Raw genomic sequence first — 24,190 nt, 5'->3', positions numbered from 1 at the left:
TAAAATAAAATATTTGAACTCTACGGCTGTTCTAAATCTTTTGGAAGTGATTATTTTTTGAAAGAGCACTTCACTAATTTATCTCTTCAAAAACTTTTCACTTCCAATTCCTATAGAACTGCCTTCTTGTGTTAATGAACTTAGTATAAATTTTCTTATTTTTATTATGAGTAGTTTGTGCTAAGTTCATTAGTATTTATACAATATTAAAAAATACATACACTGCAATAATAATTTAAAGCATCATATATCAATAGCAAATTATAAATCTTACACTTCATTTTGTGACTCCAAATGGATTGCAAGGAACGATATTACAATTGAAAAGGACTGACATTTAAGGTTAAATTGGTGCGTTGGGTTACGATTGCAGTATAAACTGAACAATAATTGCAAAAGGCTGATTAATATTTGATACGGAACATTACACATTAACTATCTGAATATGAACATTGTTAAACATATATTTAATCCATTATATTATTAGTCTGTAGTTTGTAGCTTGGGTTTAGTAGTGCGTTAGTGCAATGGGAGTAGTGTTAGTTTGTAGTATGAATATATTCAATAAAGAATAAAATAATATAAAATAAATAAAATCTTTTTTTAAATAATTTTATCTCATATAAAGTTAAATCATATTACTATTAATTAATTTGTTATTATAATAATAGTATAGTATAATAGTATAATTAATATTATTACTATACTATTATGCTTATGATACGGTAAAGAAAAAATCGGAGATCCGATAAATTGTACTAATATTACTTTAATCGATGATACAAAATGACTCATTCTCTTTTGATTTGGTTGTAAATAACAGTAAAAAAAACATCGGAGACTCGATAAATTTATTCGATTTATTCGTAGTAATCTTTAGCTGTTCGATGATATCAAATGTTTCATTTTTATGGTGGTACTCGTGATAATTAACGCTGATCTTAAATCCAAGCAGTTGGCTGTCATATAGTGAAAACGTTATAAATTAAAAACGTGATAAATTGTACTAATCTTTATATATTCCATTCCTATCAACACCGATCTGAAAGTATGACTGAAGAAGAAAACATAGGGAAGGCATTGATTCATTCTGTTTTCTATTTTTTTATTTTAAAATGAAATAGTTTTGCAGTTGTTAATGAACTTAACGGAATATAATATATTTTTTGAAATCAGTCGTACTTACTGGAATATAATATATTTTTGGAAACCAGTCATATAGTCAGAGTGAATGCCAATATACAACTATTGAAGTGGAAAAGTTTTTAAAATCATCACGTATTTTAAAAAATTAAAGCATAGATCAGATACATAGATCAGGCAGAAGAATTGAATCTGCTCTTTCCCCCAAGATTACACCAGAGAATTAAATATACATAATTTCATTCGTTATTAAAGCTTCACAATTATTTATAAAGAAAAAAATTTGTTAAAATTAATAAAATTATATAAAACTCCTCTGTTTTATATTGTTTTTGTCTTTGTTGTATTTCGTCACACTCTAGATTCTTAAGTCTTTGTGTTGAATGCTTATATCTTACTTTATAACAAGAAAGTAGTTGTATACAAAAAAAGTATATATTTAAGTAGTATTGGTTACTTTTTATATAAAAATCAGACTTAAATTCAATCTTATCAGAGAAAAGTATGAATAGTTCAAGTAATTGAAGGGTTTAAATAACTCTCTGAATGGTTTACTTAAAGCATGTTGCAGAGTATCATTTTTGTCATTCAAGAGAGAAAATCTAAGAACGACACTCAAAAATTATTGTCTGCACCTTTGAATGACACGCAACCAACATGTTGTGAATGATAATTGCCCAAAAACTTACATTCGTCGTGAAGAGGATATTTTTAAATGGTTGCACTAACACACTTACAGCTTGTGAAACACACTTACAGCGTGCGTAAACACCCTTATTCTTCAAAAATTTAGCTTGAATGACAACTAAACAACTAATGAATTTCCAAAATGGTAGTCTGCATCACCCTGAATATTTTTTTTAAATAACTTCTGCATAAAAATAAAACACTAATCTTATTTAAAAATTAAAAAGAACGATTGTGACTTAAAATTGTATTACAATATAAAGTTTCTCTCAATTTTTTGACTCTCTATATGTACTTTCTATATATAAAAATTATGCTTCATACTTTTTTTATAGATAGTTTTGTAAAAATTAATAAAACTTAATAAACAAAGACTCAATACACAAACCAATATTTTAAACTTTTAACGAACGCACAAAAGTATGCTTCTTTTATATATTATTTGTATACATTGTGAAAACTTTTTTTTTTGCACTCTTATCTGTTAAATAGCGAGGCAAAGTTCTACGTTAATGAAGCACTTGAGTCGTCACTTCATAAAAACATTTATCTATCAATTGAGAATTGTAAAGAATTAGGATTTTATGAAAATTATTTTAGATTAAATAAAGGCATTTGAAGGCGTTTGAACTCGTGTTATTATAAATATTCAGTGTTCGAAGTGCTCCCTTCAATTGAACTGGTGCTATCAAGTAATGTTATCTACTCAATGCCAAATTCCAACTATGATTTTTATTATTTTGAATTAATTTCAATTGTCTTGTATGGCGCAATATAATTAATTCGGTTTGAACATATTCATTGAGTTAATTGAAAAGAAACATACGCAACTCTTAAGGAAATATGGTCACGTTGCGTATGAGTAACATATTTTTCCCAAATACTATGCACGTTTTTAAAATAATTATTAAAGTTATTTCCAAGCTGTTTATTTTATCTAATTAAAATATTAATTAAAATAAAATACATAATAAATAAATTATCGTGATTCAACATATTTAAAGTTAAAGTCTTGCGGAATTAAATTCGAAGTCCTGTTTATTTTTATGGTAATTTAATAATATTTTTACAAATTAATTGGTATTGGATATTGTCACGATTTTTAACTCATCACAAAAATTAACTTAAATTTACTTACACAAAAAGAGAAAAATGTTAATAAATTTTTATGAAAAATTAATGACAAATGATTTTGTCTAAAATATCATCCAAGAATTTTTGAAAGCATAATAGTTTGTTTATATCTTACAAATAAAATAATTAAGTTTATTAAAAAGATAGTAAAATTATTTTCTGTTAATTTTTTAATTTCTAGTTATTTTGTATTTCACAATATTGTTAATTATGTGTATATAAAATTTGCTAATAATTTTTAAGGCACTGACGTCAGTACGTCGGAGACCCTACAGAGAACATTGAAGATTGATCAGCAGGAGCAGATAATTTAAGTTAGTCAGGATCGTGTCAGTAATTTATTTATTTAATTATGAACATTTATTGTTATAAGTGATTTTATATGTTGACAATAGCTTAAGGATGAATCAATTATAAATAATAATAAAATTTTTATTTGCATATGTAAGTTTGGTAAGAAATTTAACATTTTATAAAACCTTTTTAGTTTTAAATGATATCAATATAGTTCCATATAATCAAATTCATTGAAATTTATGCATAATAATTTAAATACACAAATTTAAATTTAATATTCTTAATTTAATGTTAATTTAAATAATAAATTATATACTATGGATATTGCTAATGGACTATGTTTTTAGTTTAATAAAACCATCATTCAAGAACATAACTTTGTTTTAATCGCCGTATCTAAACATATTGCTGTAATGATATTTTATAAATTATTAAAATACACTTCAATGGATTCCAGAACTTCTTCAAATAAATCAAAATGTTTGGATTTATTTTTAATTAGAGAATCACATTCTAGGTATAAGTACTCGTAAATCTTTTAGTACAAAAGTAAGTTTTTTGATATTTCATATCACTGGTATTGCGAAGCTTTTTGAGTTTTTCCTTAGCGAAGTTATATAAGCTTCGTAACGTTAGCGATATAATATAATAAATATCTAAAATTACATGGGACATAGTTGTAAATATATTATTTATCATGTAACCACCCCTCAATATGTTGTACAACAACAATAATATATTTGCTTATAATATGAAATAAAATAATGATAATACATAAAAAAAATTTGTTATTGTTTTAATATATCATTTACAGCGAATTATACGATATATAGAACAAAAAAAGAACAAAATTGATTGTGTGAATGATTGTCACATTGAATTCCAGGTGATATGAACTGCAAATATTTTGATAGCTTTGAGTTTGCTATGCTAGCAATATGATATCGATATCATATCATATTCATCATTAGATTCGAGTTTTATGGCATACAAATCAATTGATGGCATTAGACTTGGTCAATTTGTGAAATAATTCAGAGAAAGAAGAAGAAAGTAGGATCTGTATTCACTTAGATTTACTTGATAAACAGTATCATTTAGTTATCGTAAAATTACTTAAAACTAAGTTAAGTTAAAAAACATCTAGATATAGTTTTCAATTTTTTACTTAAGCAGCTAGTAAATATATGTATTGGGTAGTATAAAAAGTATTCGTTGTTATTTGATACATTGTTGAACTTTTTAAAAAGTAAAAAGTTAAAGTATTTTTTAAAAACTAATTATTTAGAGTGGAGTCTAATTGAGTTAGAGTGGAAACCACAGGGCTGGCGAGGTAGAGATGGGCCGAAAAATACTTGGCGCAGAACTGTCACAAACGAAACGAGAAAATCTTTTATCGAGCTTAGAGCAATAGTTCTTCAGTGCAATAACTGGAAAGCTTTTATAAATATTATAATGTAAATTCGATTTACATAAAATATTCTTTGTAAATAGACTAAATTTGTAATTTTGTTAAAATACAAGTATGTCCTAATAATAATAATAATTATTATTTATAAACTTTTGTTAGTTTTCAGGTAGCTACATAGTGTCATCGGTGTAGAACTTCTGTCGTTTATCAGCGAAAAATTGGGTCAAGTGATTAAACTGAGCCAAGTGATTTGCAGCAACAATTTATTCCGAGTCATCAAAGATAGATGTGGGCTGACATTATCGTAATGGATGGGAACAACTTTTCTGTTGACCAATTTTGGTGGCTGTTTTTTAACGTTTCGTTCACGTGGACGAGTTGTAAGCAGAATAGGACCGCATTAAGCGTTGCACCAGTCTTGTAGTAGATATTTATATAATATTTAATATATATTTATTATTTTATCTGCCCTATGCTCCTTCTAGGAGTTAAAGGATTCAATGTATATATATATTTTTATTATTTTAATATAGTTTTTAAAGTCAATAATGGTGGAATAATAATGTTGAATAATGGCGAACTACATATATTATTAATTGAATATAATAATTAGAATATTATAGAATATTATTTACTATATTTTATATTTACAATATTAGAAAATATTCAGATTTACCAACTGTAGTTTTTTATTGCATTCATTATTTAGTTTGCGCACCGACTTTTTCTTCTATTTGCCAAATTATTCAAACGAAATAAATAATGTCAACATCATTCTGAGCGCAAATTTACTATCGCTGAACTACATACATATTTTTTCTGTTTACAATTTTCATAAAAAAACGAATTAAAAATTCACAGAACTTTCTTTGCTCAGTGCGCATGCTTCTTACACTGCTTCCCACTGTTTCTCGTCGTTCTGCTTGTTACGCATTACAAAGCCAGAGCACACCATAAAAAATCGAACTGTTGTTGTAGTTAGTCCGCACCAGACAGAACAAATTACTCACTCTCCAATTACACGCTGACAATAAATAAAATTAACAACAGCACCAACAACAACAACAATAACAAAAACATTCAACAACAATTGAAAATGCTTCTCAGTCGTGGCTTATAAGCCTCAGTTCGCAAAAGGAAAAATGCGGTATTTTCTTGTTTCTTTATCGGCCTTTGCGTTTGTCTCATTACAGCGTTTGCCGGAGGTTGCGCTGAATTTGCTTTATTTGTTGTTTTTTTTTTCAATAAAAATAAATCGACGTCGACAATATATTCTGTATATTCTGTTGCTGTGCTCAGAAAAGTAATTAAAAAAAATACACAGTAGCTCAACGCGGCGCTTATTTATCTTAACATATTTACAAATCATCACATATATGTGTGTAGATGTTCATATATATATAAAGCAAAGTGTGAGCACATGTATTCAGATATTTGCTGACAAACAATGAGCAAACAAAATAGAAATTCAATTTAACATTTTAATTTGCAACACCGTGCCGTGCTGAGCGATTTCGCCAAAATCGCTACGGAACTTTGAAAAATTACGATAATTAAAATAAAATAAAGAAATTAAGATAAATATTAAATATTATTTAACTTTTTCTATACAAAGAAAAAATGTGTTTTCGTGTTAAAAACGATTTTTCGAAACAAAACATTTCTCACGAAATTTGTTAAAAACTAAAAAAAAAATAAAAACTTTTGCATGCTTTCTCTATAAATTGTGATAAAATTTCCTTTTTTAATTTTTTTGAATAGTTTTTTAATAATTTTTTAAAATTATTTAATCAATTTCAAAATGAGTGCCTTAAACTTAGCAAATATCACAAAAAGTGATGACGGTGCCGATGAAAAATGTAAGTTAAAAAAATTGATTTTTTTCGAAATATTTTGAAAATATTACCATATGTACCATACGGTTGGTGATATATCACTGAAATATTAAAAATAACAAAAAAAAAAAATCTCATTAAAACGCCATCAAAGATACCCACAATTTATATAAATATATAGACTTTATTAGCAAATATTGGTTTTATATGTTCATATGTCCATATGATCAGTGGTTGGTGATATATCACTTTAATATTACAAAATAAAAAGAAAACATCATTAGAACACAACCAACACTACCCACAACTTACATATATAAATATATAGACTTTATTAGCAAATATTTGATTTATATGTTCACATGTCCATATGTTCAGCGGTTGGTAATATATCACTGAAATATTAAAAAAGAAAAAAATATATATCAGAACACAAATACAAATACCCACAACTTATATAAATATATAGACTTTATTAGCAAATATTCGTTTTCTAAACTAATGTTCCATGAAGCAACTTCCAGTGACACGCGATAAAATCAAATAGAAAATTAAAAACTGTTTTAAAGGAAAACTATTTTGAGATAAATTTGTTTGATTAAAAATTAGTTTTATTTTTATTTCATGACAAAAAATTTATTTCAAATAGAAAAGATGGTAATAGTAAAAAAATTAAAAACAAACAACTTTAATTTTTCCTAACACACCGTCAAATATATACAAATATACTTTATAAAAAATAATGTTAAAATAAATATACAATAATATTTAGCCTGAAATGTGACCTTTCAAAAACGTGGTGGTTTGACATAATCGAATTAGTGTTGCCAGACATATGGACACCAACAGGATCTAGTGAGAAAATATGGCGGATAATATTTATTATACATAATTTAATATTTACAATTTATAATTTTAATTTATAATTAATTTTTAATATAACTGCATATATCAAGAACTTTATACTATTTTTTCAAATTTAATTAGCAGAATCTGCAGTCATATACAGCAGAGATGTTAAAAAGTGTGTACAATTCCAAATACATACATTTGATAAAAATTTTTATTGGGCAGTCATAAATTAAGTTTTTAGATTAATTAAAATAAAATTATAGTCATTAGTAAACTATCTTGGTGGCCAACCAACACCTTAGCATAAATAGTATTGAGTACGGTTTAGGGACTTTGACGAAGAATCAGGTCACAGAAAAAAAGTCTTGGTGTGATAATTTATAATTACCAGCTGCTTACAATGTTTTAGCTTCAGCCCAGATACTTTTCAATCTGTTTTAGATATCCTGAACAATAATCAGGTTCCAACAAATATCCCTAACTGTAACGTTTTAAAATTACTGGAGTAATAGAGCAACAGCACTAGCTGTCTTCTCTCTGGTTAAGTGAGCTAAGTTAAGTTGAAATGGTAGTCCTATGCACCTTGGCTCACCTGAGCACAATTAAGGGGCAGTTATGATACCACGGATAAACCAATTATTTAAGAAGTTATTATCTTCTTTTTGAAACTTGAATACGAGCAGCTATCCTACATCCACATTATACTATGAGTTGGATTCCTGCCTGAAATATACAATTTTTCTCATTGCATGCTTAACTTCATCAAGGTTGGTCACCTTTGTTTGAAAGCTCATAGGTATGTTTCAAGTAAGTTTCCCACGAAGCAAAATTATATTAAAGTTTATTATTTCTTAACTTCAAAAAGGTTAAGAACCACTACTCTAATATTCTATACCCACTTAATTATTTAATACACAAATTATGTTATATCTTTGAGTACGTGTTTTACTTCTTTGAAAAAAATATAATAAAAGTTTAAGAAAGTTATAGGTTAAACTTATTAAAAATAATGTCAGTATAAAAATTTTAACGAGTGCCTCTATAAGTAATACAAAGTTAAGCTTAAATGTAGACTTTTTACTTTTCAGTATTATTTTATTTTAAAAATTAGAAAATAAAAAAATAGAATACATTAGAATCCAGTAAGTAAAAAAAACTAAAAAATAATATCTTGTACTTTGTCAAAGTTTCAAAGTTCATGAAAAGAAATTTAATTAAAGAGTAATTTACTTAATTTATTTATGGTTAAGAACCATCTTCGTTATATATTAAAAATATTTATATAAATATTAAATACTTATATTTGTGACCAAAAATTATTATTATAATAATTTGTTACCGGGCTAATTGGTCAAATTTTAATATAAATAAAAAGACACTAATTTATTATTTATATTTAAAAATAAAATATAAACGATTTTTAAATATAAATAATAAATTAGTGTCTTTTTATTTATATTAAAATTTGACCAATTAGCCCGGTAACAAATTATTATAAAAATATTTATATTAATAAATAGTATGAGAATATTAAAATAATGTTTAACCGTGCCCGTTCAGCTACGGAAGGGATTTTAACCATAGTTAAACGGAACTGAAGTTCTTTGCGGATGAGTCATCGTATCATCATTCTAATAAAATGAGTCCAAGTTCTAAGAAGAGAGAATATTGTTTTTATTGGAGGTGAATGAGACCTCTACTCACATTCTTTATGACATTCTCATCTGGATCAGTCGGAGACTGCTAGATTGAGAGCTCTTAGTCCGAAGTTAGGATGTCCTCATCTACTGACATTTTGGCTTTTATGTCTTCTTTTTAGTTATGTTCGCAGTACTCTGCTCTCTATGAAACAAATATCCAGTTTCATTTATATCTTTTTTATATCTATTACAATTTATTGACTATATATTACATAAAGAAATGTCACAAAATAATAAGTTCTACATTAAATACATTAATTATTACTTTAATTGAACCATATCCAATATGCAAGTGAACTATACTAAATGCATACAATGTGATCAAGTTATTATCCATTTTATTCAGCTCTTGAAATAATATAACGTCCATGAACATATGCAGAGGATCAAATGTATTAAAATTAAGTCGAAAAATGAATGATAATGTTTGTATATGGTATATTATGTATGCATATTAGATTTTATATCAAAAATTTAACGTTTATTTATAGCTAAAAAAAATGGAAGATTAATAATGGTTGTTTATAATTTTTAATTAATTAAATAATTATTAGATAATTACTAAAATTTAATTTCGGTGAAGGTTATTGGAGTTTTAGTAAAGCCATAGCCATAGGTTTTTTCTTGTTTGAAGATCACTACAAAGCTGTCTCTCTCCCTCTCTGTTTTTTCATTTTTAAAAATTTTATAATTTATTTAATTATAAGCAAAATATATTTATTTAATTTTTTAATTAATTTTTATTGTTTTATTTTTGGTTTAACAGTTATATTTATTTTGCTAAATATAATTAAGTTATAACTAAGTATTAGTTATAATGAGATAAATCAAGTCAATATGTGCCATATTTCATTATGGTAGACGATAATTATTTTTATAAGTCAACCACTTCAAATATAATAATTTAGTAGACATTATTTTTTTTTTTTTGCGCTACAATAGTTTTTTATTATCACAAAGAAATATAAAGCTTTGATTATCTCCCAACTAAAGTACAAAAAGAAAAGAAAAACAACTTCTTTTGTAGTTCACATTGATAACAATATTAATAATTATTTTAAAATGTATATAGAGTTATATAGACAGACTGTAGATAACAAATATAAAATAAACATTAAAACATGTATAAGGATATATGCAGTATCAGTAGTCCATTAACAATGTCATTATTTATGTGTGGGAATATAAAATTTCTTCAATGCATTTTTTCAAATCTATAAAATCTATGTAATAATTCAGTATAAGTGAAATTATCACTCAAAAGAGCTATGATCTAATACAAATGGAAGTTGTAGCTTTTGTATAAAAGAGTATGTCACTGCGAAAGACGTGCTAGGAACTTACCTGTCACTGATTCATAAACGAAACATATACCTTGATGGTTATCTTATACCGGACAAAGAAATAATACTCAATAGAGTAAATTAAATTGAATCTATGAAGGGGAAATAATATATGTTAAGGTTGCAATATAAAATCCTCCAGTATATATCCTCCAATATATACAATCCTCCATAATGTCACATAATACTGTATAAATGAAAGCTTCTTTTATGTAATTACTCTTTCCAGTAATAAGAAATTAGTTAGTGAACCATATTTAATAGAACTTTTAAACATAATAGCTATTTACTTTAGATAGATAAATTTACAAAGAGAAATTGTGTTAAATAATATTAATAAATTAATGGTTTTGGTTAAAATGAAAAAAAGGACTGTGACCATTACAGATCTCTGTACCGTAAGTCCATAAACTGAACAGAAGTCATTCTATTTGCCTAATAGTTTGTTCTATAATTCTGTGAAATAGATATGAAACAAACGGACTTCTCCAACAAAAATGGCAAATCAGCAATTCCTTCAATTTATGGATAACATCCCAATAGTAGCGGTTAGGTAGCACCTTTTCATTTGATGACAATCGTTTTCCACGAACGAATTTTTTGAGAGGTAAGAAATGCCAGAAGTCAAAGACAACTAAATGTAGTGAATAGGCTGGTTTTTTTTTAGTAGTTATTTCTTTAATTTGTCTGAATTTTGCGGTAGTTATTTGCGCTGATGAACAGATGTATTGTCTTGATGGAAAATAAGTTTTCTTTTCTGTTAATCGAATTTATTTTCAAAAATTTTTGCATTAAGTTTGACCAAAAGATTATAATAATAATCCCTAGATATTGTAATAAAACTTAGAACTTTGATTTTAGTCAAAATATTCTCCTCTTGGTAAAGATATATACAGTAGTAAATAATTAATACTTTAATAACATTAATTATTTTAATATAAAATACAAAAAAAAAAATTTTAGGAATTTTATTTTCTAATTAAAAAACTTTTTTCTCATATTCGTTTGCACGATTTGCAATTATCGCATATTAACAGTTAATTTTACAGATTCAACTTGGGAAACTATTTATCTCCGGAAAATAAAGACAAATAGAATTGTCAAATTTTGTATGCATAGAGTGGGAATAAATGTGGTTTTAATTACTATAGGAAATCGTGCTTATAATACATGATTGTATATTTTTCCAAGTAAAAATTACTCATTAAGAATTAAAAGTAAAAAAAAAAAAAATTGTTCTCATAATTGTTATAAAATAATATTTGCAGTGAAATAATTAACATAAGCAAACTTAAACGAATTTTTTTAGCTAAATATTTTTAATAATAATAGTCAATAGCAGATATTGAGTATTTATATATATTCGTTATTATATATTCTGAATAATTTTATAAAAAAAAAATAATTAATGTATTTCAAGTTAACTAACTGAATATATGTCTTATAACAAACTTACATTATATATTAAACGATTTAAAAAGTAGTTGATTTCAGTATTAGTTAGTTTTTATTGAATTAAAATTAAATTAAATTAATAATGTATTTCATTTAATAACGCAGCATTTGCATTAGGTATGAGTAAAAACAATAAAACAATAAAACAATTATAAAATGAAAATGAAGTTTTTTAATTATTTTATGACAATTAGTTTTTTCAACTTTACTCATAATTTTAAATTCTATCAGATAAAAAACTTCAAATAACAAACTTACATAACTATATGGTATAAGAGTCGACTTCCGTTTATCCAAGTTTTATAAATTAATGCCATAAATGCTATAAAGATGAAAAATTTTTATATCTATAAAAATTATATCAAAATAAATTAAAAACGAAGAACTATGCAAAAATGAATTAATAAATCAATAAAAAAATTGCTTTTAAATTATTTTCTTAATTTTACTTGACCCTCAAATTATTTTACTAATTAATAATAATTACAATAATTGAATTCAGTTTTCCGCTGATCATACAGCAATCGCAAGAACCTTGTCGTTTATGTAATGTGATATAAAATAAAAATAAAAAATAAAATAAAAATATATTTAAATAGATTTTGCCATTGAAATATATATTAGAGGTTTTTTACATAAATTTTTTATAAAATTTAAAACAATAAAAATATTCTTTCAAAGGTTTTCTATAGATATTTTTGGCTACTTTATTTGTTACTTCTGTATTTTTAGTGCTGTTACCTGACACTTTTGTGGAGTTTTTCTATTATATTGTTAGGTAGCACTTTTTCATCATATTTTCTTTTTTAATGATTATAGTTGGTTTTTCATTGCATTAACTTGCATTTTGGTCGTTAGTTTCTATATATATGTATATTACTAAATTGTTAAATTTTGTACCAATAGCTTGATTGATACATATTTTGAAAATGAAATTCAATTAATTTGAGTTCTTCATACACAGTATTTGATGTTTTTGGAATTAGTAGTCAACTTATAGTACTATTTATAGTTTTAAGTGGTATTTTTATTGAGACACTTTTCTAATATCTGAATTAATTATTTGGATAAATTGGGTTGAGAATTATGCTATTGTTAAATTTTGAAAAACTAATTTTTAAGAACTGATAATTGACACTACTGCCAATTATTAACATATTACTGTATTATATTATAATTTCATTATCATTCCATTTTTGCAGTTCAGTTAGCTAGCACTACGAATATTGTTCATTTTTTAACACATACATTTAAGCTTAGTTGGAAAATGACGGCATAAAGTATAATGTCTTAGATAACTATTCCATTTGATATATAATATATAATAAAAATAGTGCAACAAAATTGGATCCATGTAATGGATAACCATTTATAAATCAGTAAGATTACATAGTATTGAAAATATCTGATTAAATTGCCTAAGTAAATTATGTTATGGACTTTTCTATTAATTAATGTCAAATTATCAAATATAATTTCTTATAATATGCCCGTTATAATCAAAGTTTGATAAATTTTCACTATCAAAATAATTGATTGAATATGATTAATATTTAATGTTGTTCTAGTTGAAAATCTTAAGTGTAATCTACAAGTTAATATACATTTTATTAAAATATCTTATAATTCTTATCTTCATGGTTTAACACCTTGAAATTGGGGTTTTTAATGTACATTTGAAATTGTCGAGCATGAACTTAATTATTGAGTTCATGTTCAAGATGAAATACTGTTAAGTTAGATAAGTAATTAAATATGTAATCTTGATAATTAAAATAAATGAAGTATATGATAAAAATGTAAGTTTATTTTTATATTTGGACTTTAACATTTACAAAAAGGGAACTACGCACTTACTATTTAGAAGAACTGTTCATGGAAATGAGTATTTAACGTTTATAATTATTTAAATGAATATATATTATTTTTAAATGTTCTTTGAATTAGTAACAGAAATTAATAATTTTTGTATGAGTAATTTTATTCATGCAGGAGTATATATATAAAGGAGTATTAATTTTAAAAAAATATATGTAAATACTTTTCTAATCAACGCAATAATAATCCATAACCTATCTTACTGAAGTACCAAAGTAATTAAAAATATTGCATCAATAAAAACAATAAAATATAATTAGTTATTTATTATTTATATATTATATTATATTATTATTATTATATATATAATATTATATATATATTACATATTATTTATTTAGTTACTGAAGTGTTAATGGCATATTGTGGCACAATGTCGATGCTTTAATAGTGGCATATTTGAACTGACAACAAATTTATCTATGACTTTTAATGTATATATTATTATTTTTAAATGTTCTTTGAATTAGTAATAGAAGTTAATAATTTTTGTATGAGAAACTTTATTATTATTATATATATTATATTATATATATATTATATATTTATTTACTGAAGTGTTATTGGCATACTGTAGCATCATGCTGATGGTTTAATAGTAGCATATTTGAGTCGACTTGCCATGAAAAACAACAAATTTATCTATGACTTTTAATGTATCTATCCATTATAGAAAATGATTTTTCAAATAGAATAAAATTATTCTACTTACTCTAATTACTTTACTCTGTTGAATTGTGAAAGTTTTAAATAAAAGAATGGAAATCCTTTTATTTGATTTCTGCTAATATATTTAAAATCAGCTGATATTTTATCGAATATCGAAAATAACGAATCACACCTTATGTCAAGGTAACTCAGTAACGTTGATTTTTTATAAAAATAAATCTACATAAACAGAAGCAGATCAGACGTATTTATCATAGGTTGACTTTATAGGGCACTGGACCATAGGACGGCATGGAGCTTGACTTGGCCTAACCTGTGGTATCTCTTGTATCGATGAAAATACACCATAACACCTTATGTGTCTTTGTCCAGGTTTGACCAGAACTAAGCTTAAGTTTTTGGGGGCTCCCTTCTTCAACACACTCGGCGATATTTCTAGTATTAGCATTGGACAGATTCTTGCCTCTACTACCCACTATTACGAGCTTTTGTGGATCAAAACGGCTTTTTTATCTAATCGAGGAGATATCGTTCCTCCCTCCACTACAACTAACTAATTAAATCTACATAAAATATTTTTACTTTACCAAGCTATCTTGACTTGCTCGATAATTATCTCTAATATGTTCTTGATTGTGACCAGGATTTTTTGATTTTTTATAAAAATAAATCTACATAAAATATTTTTACTTTACCAAGCTATATTGACTTGCTCGATAATTATCTCTAATATGTTCTTGATTGTTACCAGGATTTTTTGATTTTTTATAAAAATAAATCTACATAAAATATTTTTACTTTACCAAGCTATATTGACTTGCTCGATAATTATCTCTAATATGTTCTTGATTGTTACCAGGATTTTTTGATTTTTTATAAAAATAAATCTACATAAAATATTTTTACTTTACCAAGCTATATTGACTTGCTCGATAATTATCTCTAATATGTTCTTGATTGTTACCAGGATTTTTTGATTTTTTATAAAAATAAATCTACATAAAATATTTTTACTTTACCAAGCTATCTTGACTTGCTCGGTAATTATCTCTAATATGTTCTTGATTGTTACCAGGATTTTTTGATTTTTTATAAAAATAAATCTACATAAAATATTTTTACTTTACCAAGCTATCTTGACTTGCTCGGTAACTATCTCTAATATGTTCTTGATTGTTACCAGGATTTTTTGATTTTTTATAAAAATAAATCTACATAAAATATTTTTACTTTACCAAGCTATCTTGACTTGCTCGATAATTATCTCTAATATGTTCTTGATTGTTACCAGGATTTTTTGATTTTTTATAAAAATAAATCTACATAAAATATTTTTACTTTACCAAGCTATATTGACTTGCTCGATAATTATCTCTAATATGTTCTTGATTGTTACCAGGATTTTTTGATTTTTTATAAAAATAAATCTACATAAAATATTTTTACTTTACCAAGCTATCTTGACTTGCTCGATAATTATCTCTAATATGTTCTTGATTGTCACCAGGATTTTTTGATTTTTTATAAAAATAAATCTACATAAAATATTTTTACTTTACCAAGCTATATTGACTTGCTCGATAATTATCTCTAATATGTTCTTGATTGTTACCAGGATTTTTTGATTTTTTATAAAAATAAATCTACATAAAATATTTTTACTTTACCAAGCTATCTTGACTTGCTCGGTAACTATCTTTAATATGTTCTTGATTGTTACTAGGGCAATATTTATTTATATATATTTTGTTCTTCAAAATCTAATTGTTAGTTTAAACATTTCCTTTTCCTTATCGTACAAATCTGATTGAATTTTTTTTATCTAATGTTCTTCACTGCCAAAATTCTCTATAAAATAGTTTATTACAATACTCGCATTAAAATGTGCTTTAGATCTAGAACTCTGTCGCAGTTAAATTGTTGTTCTGTTATCAACTATTATGTATATTTAATATAAAAAACATAAATAGTATTATTTATTTTGTCTGTGAATTCCAATATGATTATGCATCGCATTTATTATGAAAAACTGTACATTTTATAAAATATTTATACGGAAAGAACAAAGTTTAGTCGAAACCAGTTCAAGCCAGCTGAGTACTGTCGAAAGCATTTCCTATTGTTATAGGCTTTATTACGTCATTGTTTATGTGAAAATACGCACAGACTTTTGTTTACATGCGAGCTTCGTCCCAATCGTACCACTTTTCTAATAATGATTGTTATTAGTTGTATATTAATATATTACTCGCCTATACTTTCTTTCAGTCACTCGCATTCTCTCTCACTTTGTCTCTCTCCCTCTCTATATTCAGCTCTCTAGAACTTCTAACGGCAATCTATCCAATGGAAGAGCAAAAATCTAACACGTGCTGCTGACTGGCCTTGCGTTTACAACAAAATATTGCCAAAACTTGATAATAACAAACAACGAATAATGTTTGTTTATGATTTTTTGTAGTGTACATTGGTCATGATTTTGCGTTGCTAAGAAAGAAATTTATTTAATTTATTTGGTTTAATCCAATTTTTTTTATTTTTTATTTTGTTATTGATTTTTTTGTGTTGATCGAAACGTTTTCATTATGCGTATTAAGTAAGTTTTTATATTTTATAATTTGTACGAAATAATTTCACAATTTTGAAAAACTTTAAATCAATGTTAAAAGGTGACAACGTAAAAAAATATAGTTTATTTTAATTTTTTTTTTGGTAATAAATATTGCTTATTTCTATAAAATTTATTATTTTTTTTTGGATTGCATCATTACATAAAAGTTTCTTTTATAGTCAAAAAAAAAGATATTTTGAACAATGTACGTATTACAATATTTTTATCTATATATAGATATACATATACGTACGTATACATGCAATATAAAAAAACTTTTGATTGAAATAGTTCCACATGACTTGCGTTATAATGACAATAATTAAAATCGAAAAATTAAATAAATTTGCAAAATATAGAGATATTAACCTAATACATTGTCCCAACATATAGAAAAATTTACTGCAAAAAGACCACGTAACGTATACGTAACATTTCGTAAGTTAATTGGTAAGCATTTTATGGCTTCAAAATTATGTTTATGCTATGAATATTTCCGGTTTGCAGATATTCATGTATATTGTTTGACATAATTATAGATAGATTTCACAATAATAAATATTGTAAAGCACTTGCATCTCAGATTGATGTAGCAATATGTAAATCGGTTAATATTATTAAATTATTTATTTTTCGGCCTGTCTCTCTAGGCGCCTCTGTTGCATGGGCCCCTTCTGTAATCTCGTACATCAAGTCCATTTAGTGGTCGTTCAATTTAATCACGTTACCGGTTACACGGTCTACTTCTACGCCTTCTTCCTTTTACTATCGCTTCAAAGACCTTTTATCTATTCTCACGATAGGACCAAATTAACGAAGTCACTGGATGTTAAGCTCGTGATTCATTCAGATGCGTTGGTCGTGTCGAACTCGTAGAAAGGCACTATAATTCTAATATTTCTTGAAATATACTGTCAATTATGCTTTTCAATATAAACTATTAGACTTAAATTTTTTTTTTAAATGACTTTAATTTACCTTTATTGTAATAGCGTATTGTTTAATACGTTAGCAACTACAGCGAACAGGAATTTTAACTGATAATCTATCTGGGAGGAAGAAGCAATTTCAAACTCTCAGTTTTTTTATAGATGTTTGCCCTTAGAAATTGAATGAGTTGCAAATTCAGAAAAACCCTGCTTTGAAGCACACATAGACATTTCAGTAAGTGATATCAGCAGCCTCATAAAGTGCTCGAAGAAAATAAGTAATACTGGTAACTCTAAGATCAAAGCATCATAGTAGCATTAAAAAAATGCAATATTGAACCACTACGGGTGTCTACCAACTAATAACGAGGATCCGAGGTGCAAGATGAACCCGTAGGTGTGGAATTTATTGTTATTATATCGAACCTAACCTATACTTAGACAAATTAACCATTCTGAAATGAAAAATTTTTTTAAATGTTATTAAAAAATTGAAATTGAACGCCTTTTTTATGTTAAAAAAATAACGGAATTAATATTGTCAAATCTTCCCTTTGTCATTTGAATGGAAGCTAAGTTGTTGTTGTGATTTTGCTTATAGTAGCATATATAATACTAATATTATGTTACGTAATAAGTATATGACAATGCTAACCTATACTTAGTTGAGAAAAGAGTAACTAATTTTTTTGATTGCTAGTCTCTTTTCAATATATTATTTGTACTTAAAGAATCCTGTCGAATAGGTAAACATGCTAACCGACATTGGACTGTTTGTTATAACTAATATCGAAATTGTGGATTAGTGGTCCAAAATGAAAACTTGGCTCATTTGATTTATCATATCTCTGCAGTGGATAAAACCGCATATGTCCGCTATAGACTACTACTTCTTTAAATGTATATCTGATATATGTATATCTGTCCGCTATAGATATAGTGGCACATCCCCTAACAATAATACTTCAGAAAACATTAGATTTTGAATGAGAGGATTGGTTTACATTTATCGAAGTGATATTTTAACGGTACAAATTATTTACAAATCCGATAATGATCCGATCAATTCGAATGATGTAACGTACGCTATTCAACATTTTATTGATGCTATCAGTTAGAAATAATTGTTAGATTTGATGTAATAACAAACGTAGATGAGGTTTTATTTGATGATAATGACATAAAGCCAACTATTTTCCTTGCTTGATGCAAGAACCATTCGGTAAGGGACTCAAAGCTTTTCTGTTAATTATTATCAATAAAAGAATTAATTGTCCTAAAATTAATGGCTAAAATATTGTAATGATAGAAACAGAATTTAAAATTTTAAAAATTCTAATTAATAATAACTAAACTACTTATCAAGTACTGATTTCATCATTTATTTTCTGATGCAAACTTCATATAACCGGTAGAATGCTTTATCAGCTCTTGCTAAACCATCCTCATTTCAAAATATGTTGATGAATGACTAAATTGTCAAATCGCTAGTGAAATCCGGTTCGTAAATAAATAAATAGTGAATCCAAATTTCATAACCTCACCTAACATTTTTGAATAGTTTACCAATGAAAGTTATATAAATGTAGTAACGTCATTTATGTTGAAATAAAAATAAAGATTAACTATTTTGGTATTATTAATATTTTATGAGGTGTTTTCTTCTATTAATCAAAAAAAAAATTTTGTCTATAAATATTTTAATATGTAAGCTACTTTAAATATATATATATGCTTTAAAGTATCTTTAAAAATAGGAGCTCATAATTTGGAACTGGCGATGCAAGTTACGTTAGATAAATTATCTTATTTTGTTTCTGATAATAAAAAATCCCATCTGACACCCTCTATTCTATGATACCCAAGTGACTAAATTAAGAGACTGAAAGTACGTATCACTGCAATAAAATTTAATTTATCTTAGGATTTCTAAATAATTGTAAAAATGTCAGCTTTTTATATCAGCCATAGAGATAACATCAGAAGATGTAGCTACGAAAAAGATTTAAATAGTTGCTCTCAACCTTTGAAAAAATTAGTTACTAAGTTACTGACATTCAGTTGTTACAAAATAATAATAATATTACTTCATCATTTAATAAACTATTACTTCATATTTACTAACAAAATGGGTAAGGAAATTTTGTATGAAGTGGAATCTTACTGAAGTTAATTGTGAAGTTTTAAAATGTTAAAGGATGTGTTTTTTGTTTTTTTTTTTTAATAAATTAGTTTTTCAATATGCAATACTAATTTCTTTATAATCTATTTTGCTTATATTAAAAATATAATATATTTATATATTAATTTTTTTATTTTTATATATAAGTTTATGATGCTTAGAATTGAAGTTTATATCAAGGGTTTATTACTTCATTATTATTATTATCAAATAAGTAATATTATTAAAAGCTTTTTAATATAATTAACAGAAATTTTTCAAAATTTTATATATTTTTATTTTATTTATTATATATACGAATTTGCTTCCCGTACTTTATAATTGAATAGTTGAATACCTTTCATCTATTGTAGTGCGGTAGTAGGAGATTATTAATTAACAATTAATTATGTGAAATCCGTTCATTGTTTTTCCATATCTTTTAAGCAGAGGATACTGAAGAATATGAATAAACCTAGAGATGGGGTTTGAGCTTAATATAATATTCTTTTGTTAATTTTAAGATGCTTTAACTCAAAACATTTATTTAACAAGTGAAAATTTCTATTTAAGTGAAATTATTGTTAACAATTTAAGTAACTTAATCAATAATAAATAAATGAAATATTAAAGTGAAAATGATTATAAAAATCAAAATTGACAAAAAATTATTCAAAACTAATAAAATGAATTCTTGTCAGAATATGACAGCAGTTGGTGTGAAGATCTAATGCAAATACAACAATAATTTAACCATAATATTATTAATAATATTTTTTATTATTTAGTAACAAAAATCATACTCTTCATATATGAGAATGAATCTTAAAAAATTAATTTATTAAAGTTTATAATTCAATAAAGTATCTCAACAACCATTTTTAATTTTTTAATCAAACGTAATATATTTTTCTATTAAAATAAAATCAAAATATCAAGTTAAATGATCATGTTTATCGAAAAACAGTAATATTTTATATATACATTATATTTTGCTTGGTATTAAAATTAATTTTATTTGTGAAATATAGTAAAAAATTATTGTTTGGAGTATACATATACATATATATATGTTTTTATTACATGTAATTTTAATGAATCTCAATTTTTAAAAACTTGTACATATGAATAATATAGTTTATACTTTCAGTTGAAGTTTGTAGTAGAACAGTGCTTCTAGAATAATATCCATCCATTACATTATTGCCATTGGGCTCTAACTGCATTATAAAACTTTTATTGCCTTAAATATCGGTTTTTAAGCACTTCTACTGACACTCTACTGACATAGTTTCATAGTTTCCATGGGGTCTTTGCTATTTCCTATAAATATATATAATGTGTAAGAAAATATACAAAAAGTTAATAAACCTTTTATCTACTAATTAAATAATCATAAAAGTGTATTTAATAAATAAACTACGTACTTACGCTGAAATATTTACATATAATATAATTTTAGTGCTCGCCGTCATACGTCAGGAACCCATAAAGAAAAATGACAACAACAACAGACAAGATGGAATTTTATTTACGGAAGCATTAACACTAACCAGTGAGTAAATATCATAAATAATAAAGAATTAAAAAGATTATTAAATAAAAATTAAAAAATTTCACTTTCATTTTAGAATTTGGAAAATTCAATTATTTTCTTATATTCATCTCTGGCATGGTCTTAGCCAATGTATTATTGGAAACTGCAGCCATTGGATTTATACTGCCAATTGCACAATGCGATCTACAGTTGACAAATCAAGATAAGGGCATATTGAGTGCCATTGGATTTGCGGGCATTATCGTCAGTTCACATCTGTGGGGATTTCTAGCCGATACAAAAGGACGCAGGAAAGTGATTAGACCCACTTTGTTAGCCGGCTTTGTAGTTACCGTATTTTCTAGTTTTTCACATAAATTCTGGATGATGGTGTTGTTGAGATTCATTAATGGTTTCTTGTAAGTATTTTAAAAAATAATATATATAATAAATAAATTTAAATAATAACTTTATGGAAAATTAATAATTATTGTCTATAAATTATAAATAAAAAAAATTAAATACTTAAAAGTTAAAATATTTATATTAGGTTCAAATAATTCTAATTGTGAAATTATTTGTTATTAATAAATATAAATAAAAAATAATAATTTGATTTGTAATAAATAAATTTAATTTTTATTTTAGTGTTTCTGGCGGTTCAGCAACCATATACGCTTATTTGGGTGAATTTCACACCGACAAAACACGCTCTCGTGCCATGATGGGCTCCTCATTTATATTTGCCCTTGGTAATAATTTATACACTATATTGTTTAATATATAATTTATAATAAAACAATAATAAACATTATAATAAAAATATTTGTAAATGTAATATTTGTAAATCAACCTTATTTACTTATAGGTGCTATGATCTTACCTTTGATCGCTTTTCTCGTTATCAATCAAGACTGGATATTACCTTTGCCATTTTTGGGCATTGATTACAAACCTTGGCGTTTCTTTCTGATTGTGTGTGGCATACCAGGTTTTCTATGTGGAATTTCACTTTATGCTTTACCTGAGAGTCCAAAGTTTTTGCTTTCAATTGGTCAACAAACTGAAACAATTGAAGTACTACAGAAAATGTTACGTTGGAATGGTAGCCGAGAACAGTTACAGGTAAAAGTCAAACATTATAATCTTGTGCTCCATCTTATATCTTACAATTCTGTTAAATATAATTTTAATTATTTGTTTCAATAATTTTCTAATCAAATATTTTTATAGATTAAGCGTATTGTACCTGAGGAAGACTTGAATCATTCGCCAGCGAAAATGTCAACTTCCCAGAACTCAAAAATGTTCATTGCATTCTTGCAGACCATGTGGGACCAAACTGTGCCACTCTTTCACAAAAAGTATTTACGCACTACACTTATTGTTTGCACAGTACAATTTTGGCTCTATGTGATAACGAATGGTTTATATATGTGGTTCCCACACATCATCAACAGCATGGCTGAATTCATGAATGAAAACCCAGGACAACATAAGAAAATCTGTGAAATCGTGTATGATAAACATGAATCACTTTATAAGACTGATGGTGTAAGTGCAAAAATAAACTGAATATATAATAAATAAATAATTAATATATATTAAACATATTTGCAGTCCATGGAGTGCATAACAAAATTGGAGGACAACACTTATTTCTACTCTTTAGTTATGGAAATATTATATGCATCCTCATTTGCATTCATTGGCTTAATTATTAATCGTGTTAGCAAAGTAACTGTGTTATGTGAGTTCTACTACAACAACTATATACTTTTATATATAATCTATAATTTTCGTAATATTTTTTTTTTGTATTTTAGTTATTATAATGATCTTCTTCAGTTCATGTGGCTTGGCAGCAGTTTTCACTGTAGATCCATCAATAACAGCTTACCTGTACGTCTTACTGTTTTTAGTAGGTGTAGCTATCAATGTACTTGGTGCGACAACAGTAGAACTGTACCCAACAAATTTACGGTAAGTAAGATTAAATAACTTAAATTTTTAATTACTTATAATTAATTATATCTGTTTATAATTAAAATTCAATTATTATAAATAATTTATACTAATTTCATATAAATTAATCTTACAGTGCTATGGCTATATGCATCTCTCTAATGGTTGGTCGTTTGGGCAGCGTTGTTGGTGCTAATATTGTTGGAGCATTACTAGGTACTCATTGCGAATTGACCTTCTATATTGGCTGTGTTGCCCTATATTGTTGTGCCTTCCTCTCTCTACTTATACCAAGAGCAAGCCTTGATGAGCCAGTCAAGCAAAGTCTTGAAAGTGCTTAAAAATAGAGATTAGTGTTCTTAAAACTGGAAACAAACAAATGATATTTTACATCAAATTTACTAGTTAAATGATTATATATTTTATAAATGTATTAGTAATTATATATACGACTATAATAAGAGTTATGAATGTTGGTGAATGATTTTATATATGTGATATATGGTGAATGTGATATTATAGAAGAAAAATTTATTTATTGTCAATTATGAACAAGCTGTTTTAATAAAGACACTATTTTTAA

General features: G+C 25.7%; 1 protein-coding gene across 2 annotated transcripts; it reads left to right on the top strand.

Annotated features, from left to right (window-relative positions):
• The first annotated feature begins 6,415 nt into the window (after positions 1-6,415).
• Positions 6,416-24,173, top strand: LOC119671469 (synaptic vesicle glycoprotein 2B-like). 2 transcript variants are annotated; one of them, XM_038082114.1, is made up of 9 exons: positions 6,416-6,531; positions 21,568-21,660; positions 21,737-22,061; positions 22,291-22,394; positions 22,511-22,767; positions 22,876-23,196; positions 23,263-23,392; positions 23,469-23,625; positions 23,744-24,173. In XM_038082114.1, the coding sequence occupies exons 1-9, from the start codon at positions 6,474-6,476 to the stop codon at positions 23,946-23,948; spliced, it is 1,650 nt and encodes a 549-aa protein (XP_037938042.1). In that variant the 5' UTR covers positions 6,416-6,473; the 3' UTR covers positions 23,949-24,173. The 2 variants fall into 2 exon arrangements, with proteins under 2 accessions (XP_037938042.1, XP_037938043.1); XM_038082115.1 differs by lacking the exon at positions 6,416-6,531 and adding an exon at positions 20,001-20,076.
• Positions 24,174-24,190: the final 17 nt, after the last annotated feature.

The sequence above is a fragment of the Teleopsis dalmanni genome, chromosome 1 (assembly GCF_002237135.1).
Source record: "Teleopsis dalmanni isolate 2A chromosome 1, ASM223713v2, whole genome shotgun sequence".
Classification (NCBI taxonomy): Eukaryota; Metazoa; Arthropoda; class Insecta; order Diptera; family Diopsidae; genus Teleopsis; species Teleopsis dalmanni.
The sequence above is the reverse complement of the archived record's forward strand: the minus strand, read 5'-3'. Positions and strand labels throughout refer to the sequence as shown.

Bases quoted from the DNA above. Each gene is read 5' to 3' on its own strand.
- LOC119671469 (XM_038082114.1), top strand. From the start codon at position 6,474: ATGAGTGCCTTAAACTTAGCAAATATCACAAAAAGTGATGACGGTGCC. The intron at 23,393-23,468 runs GTGAGTTCTACT...TTTGTATTTTAG, and splicing joins TAGCAAAGTAACTGTGTTAT to TTATTATAATGATCTTCTTC. The intron at 23,626-23,743 runs GTAAGTAAGATT...TTAATCTTACAG, and splicing joins CTGTACCCAACAAATTTACG to TGCTATGGCTATATGCATCT.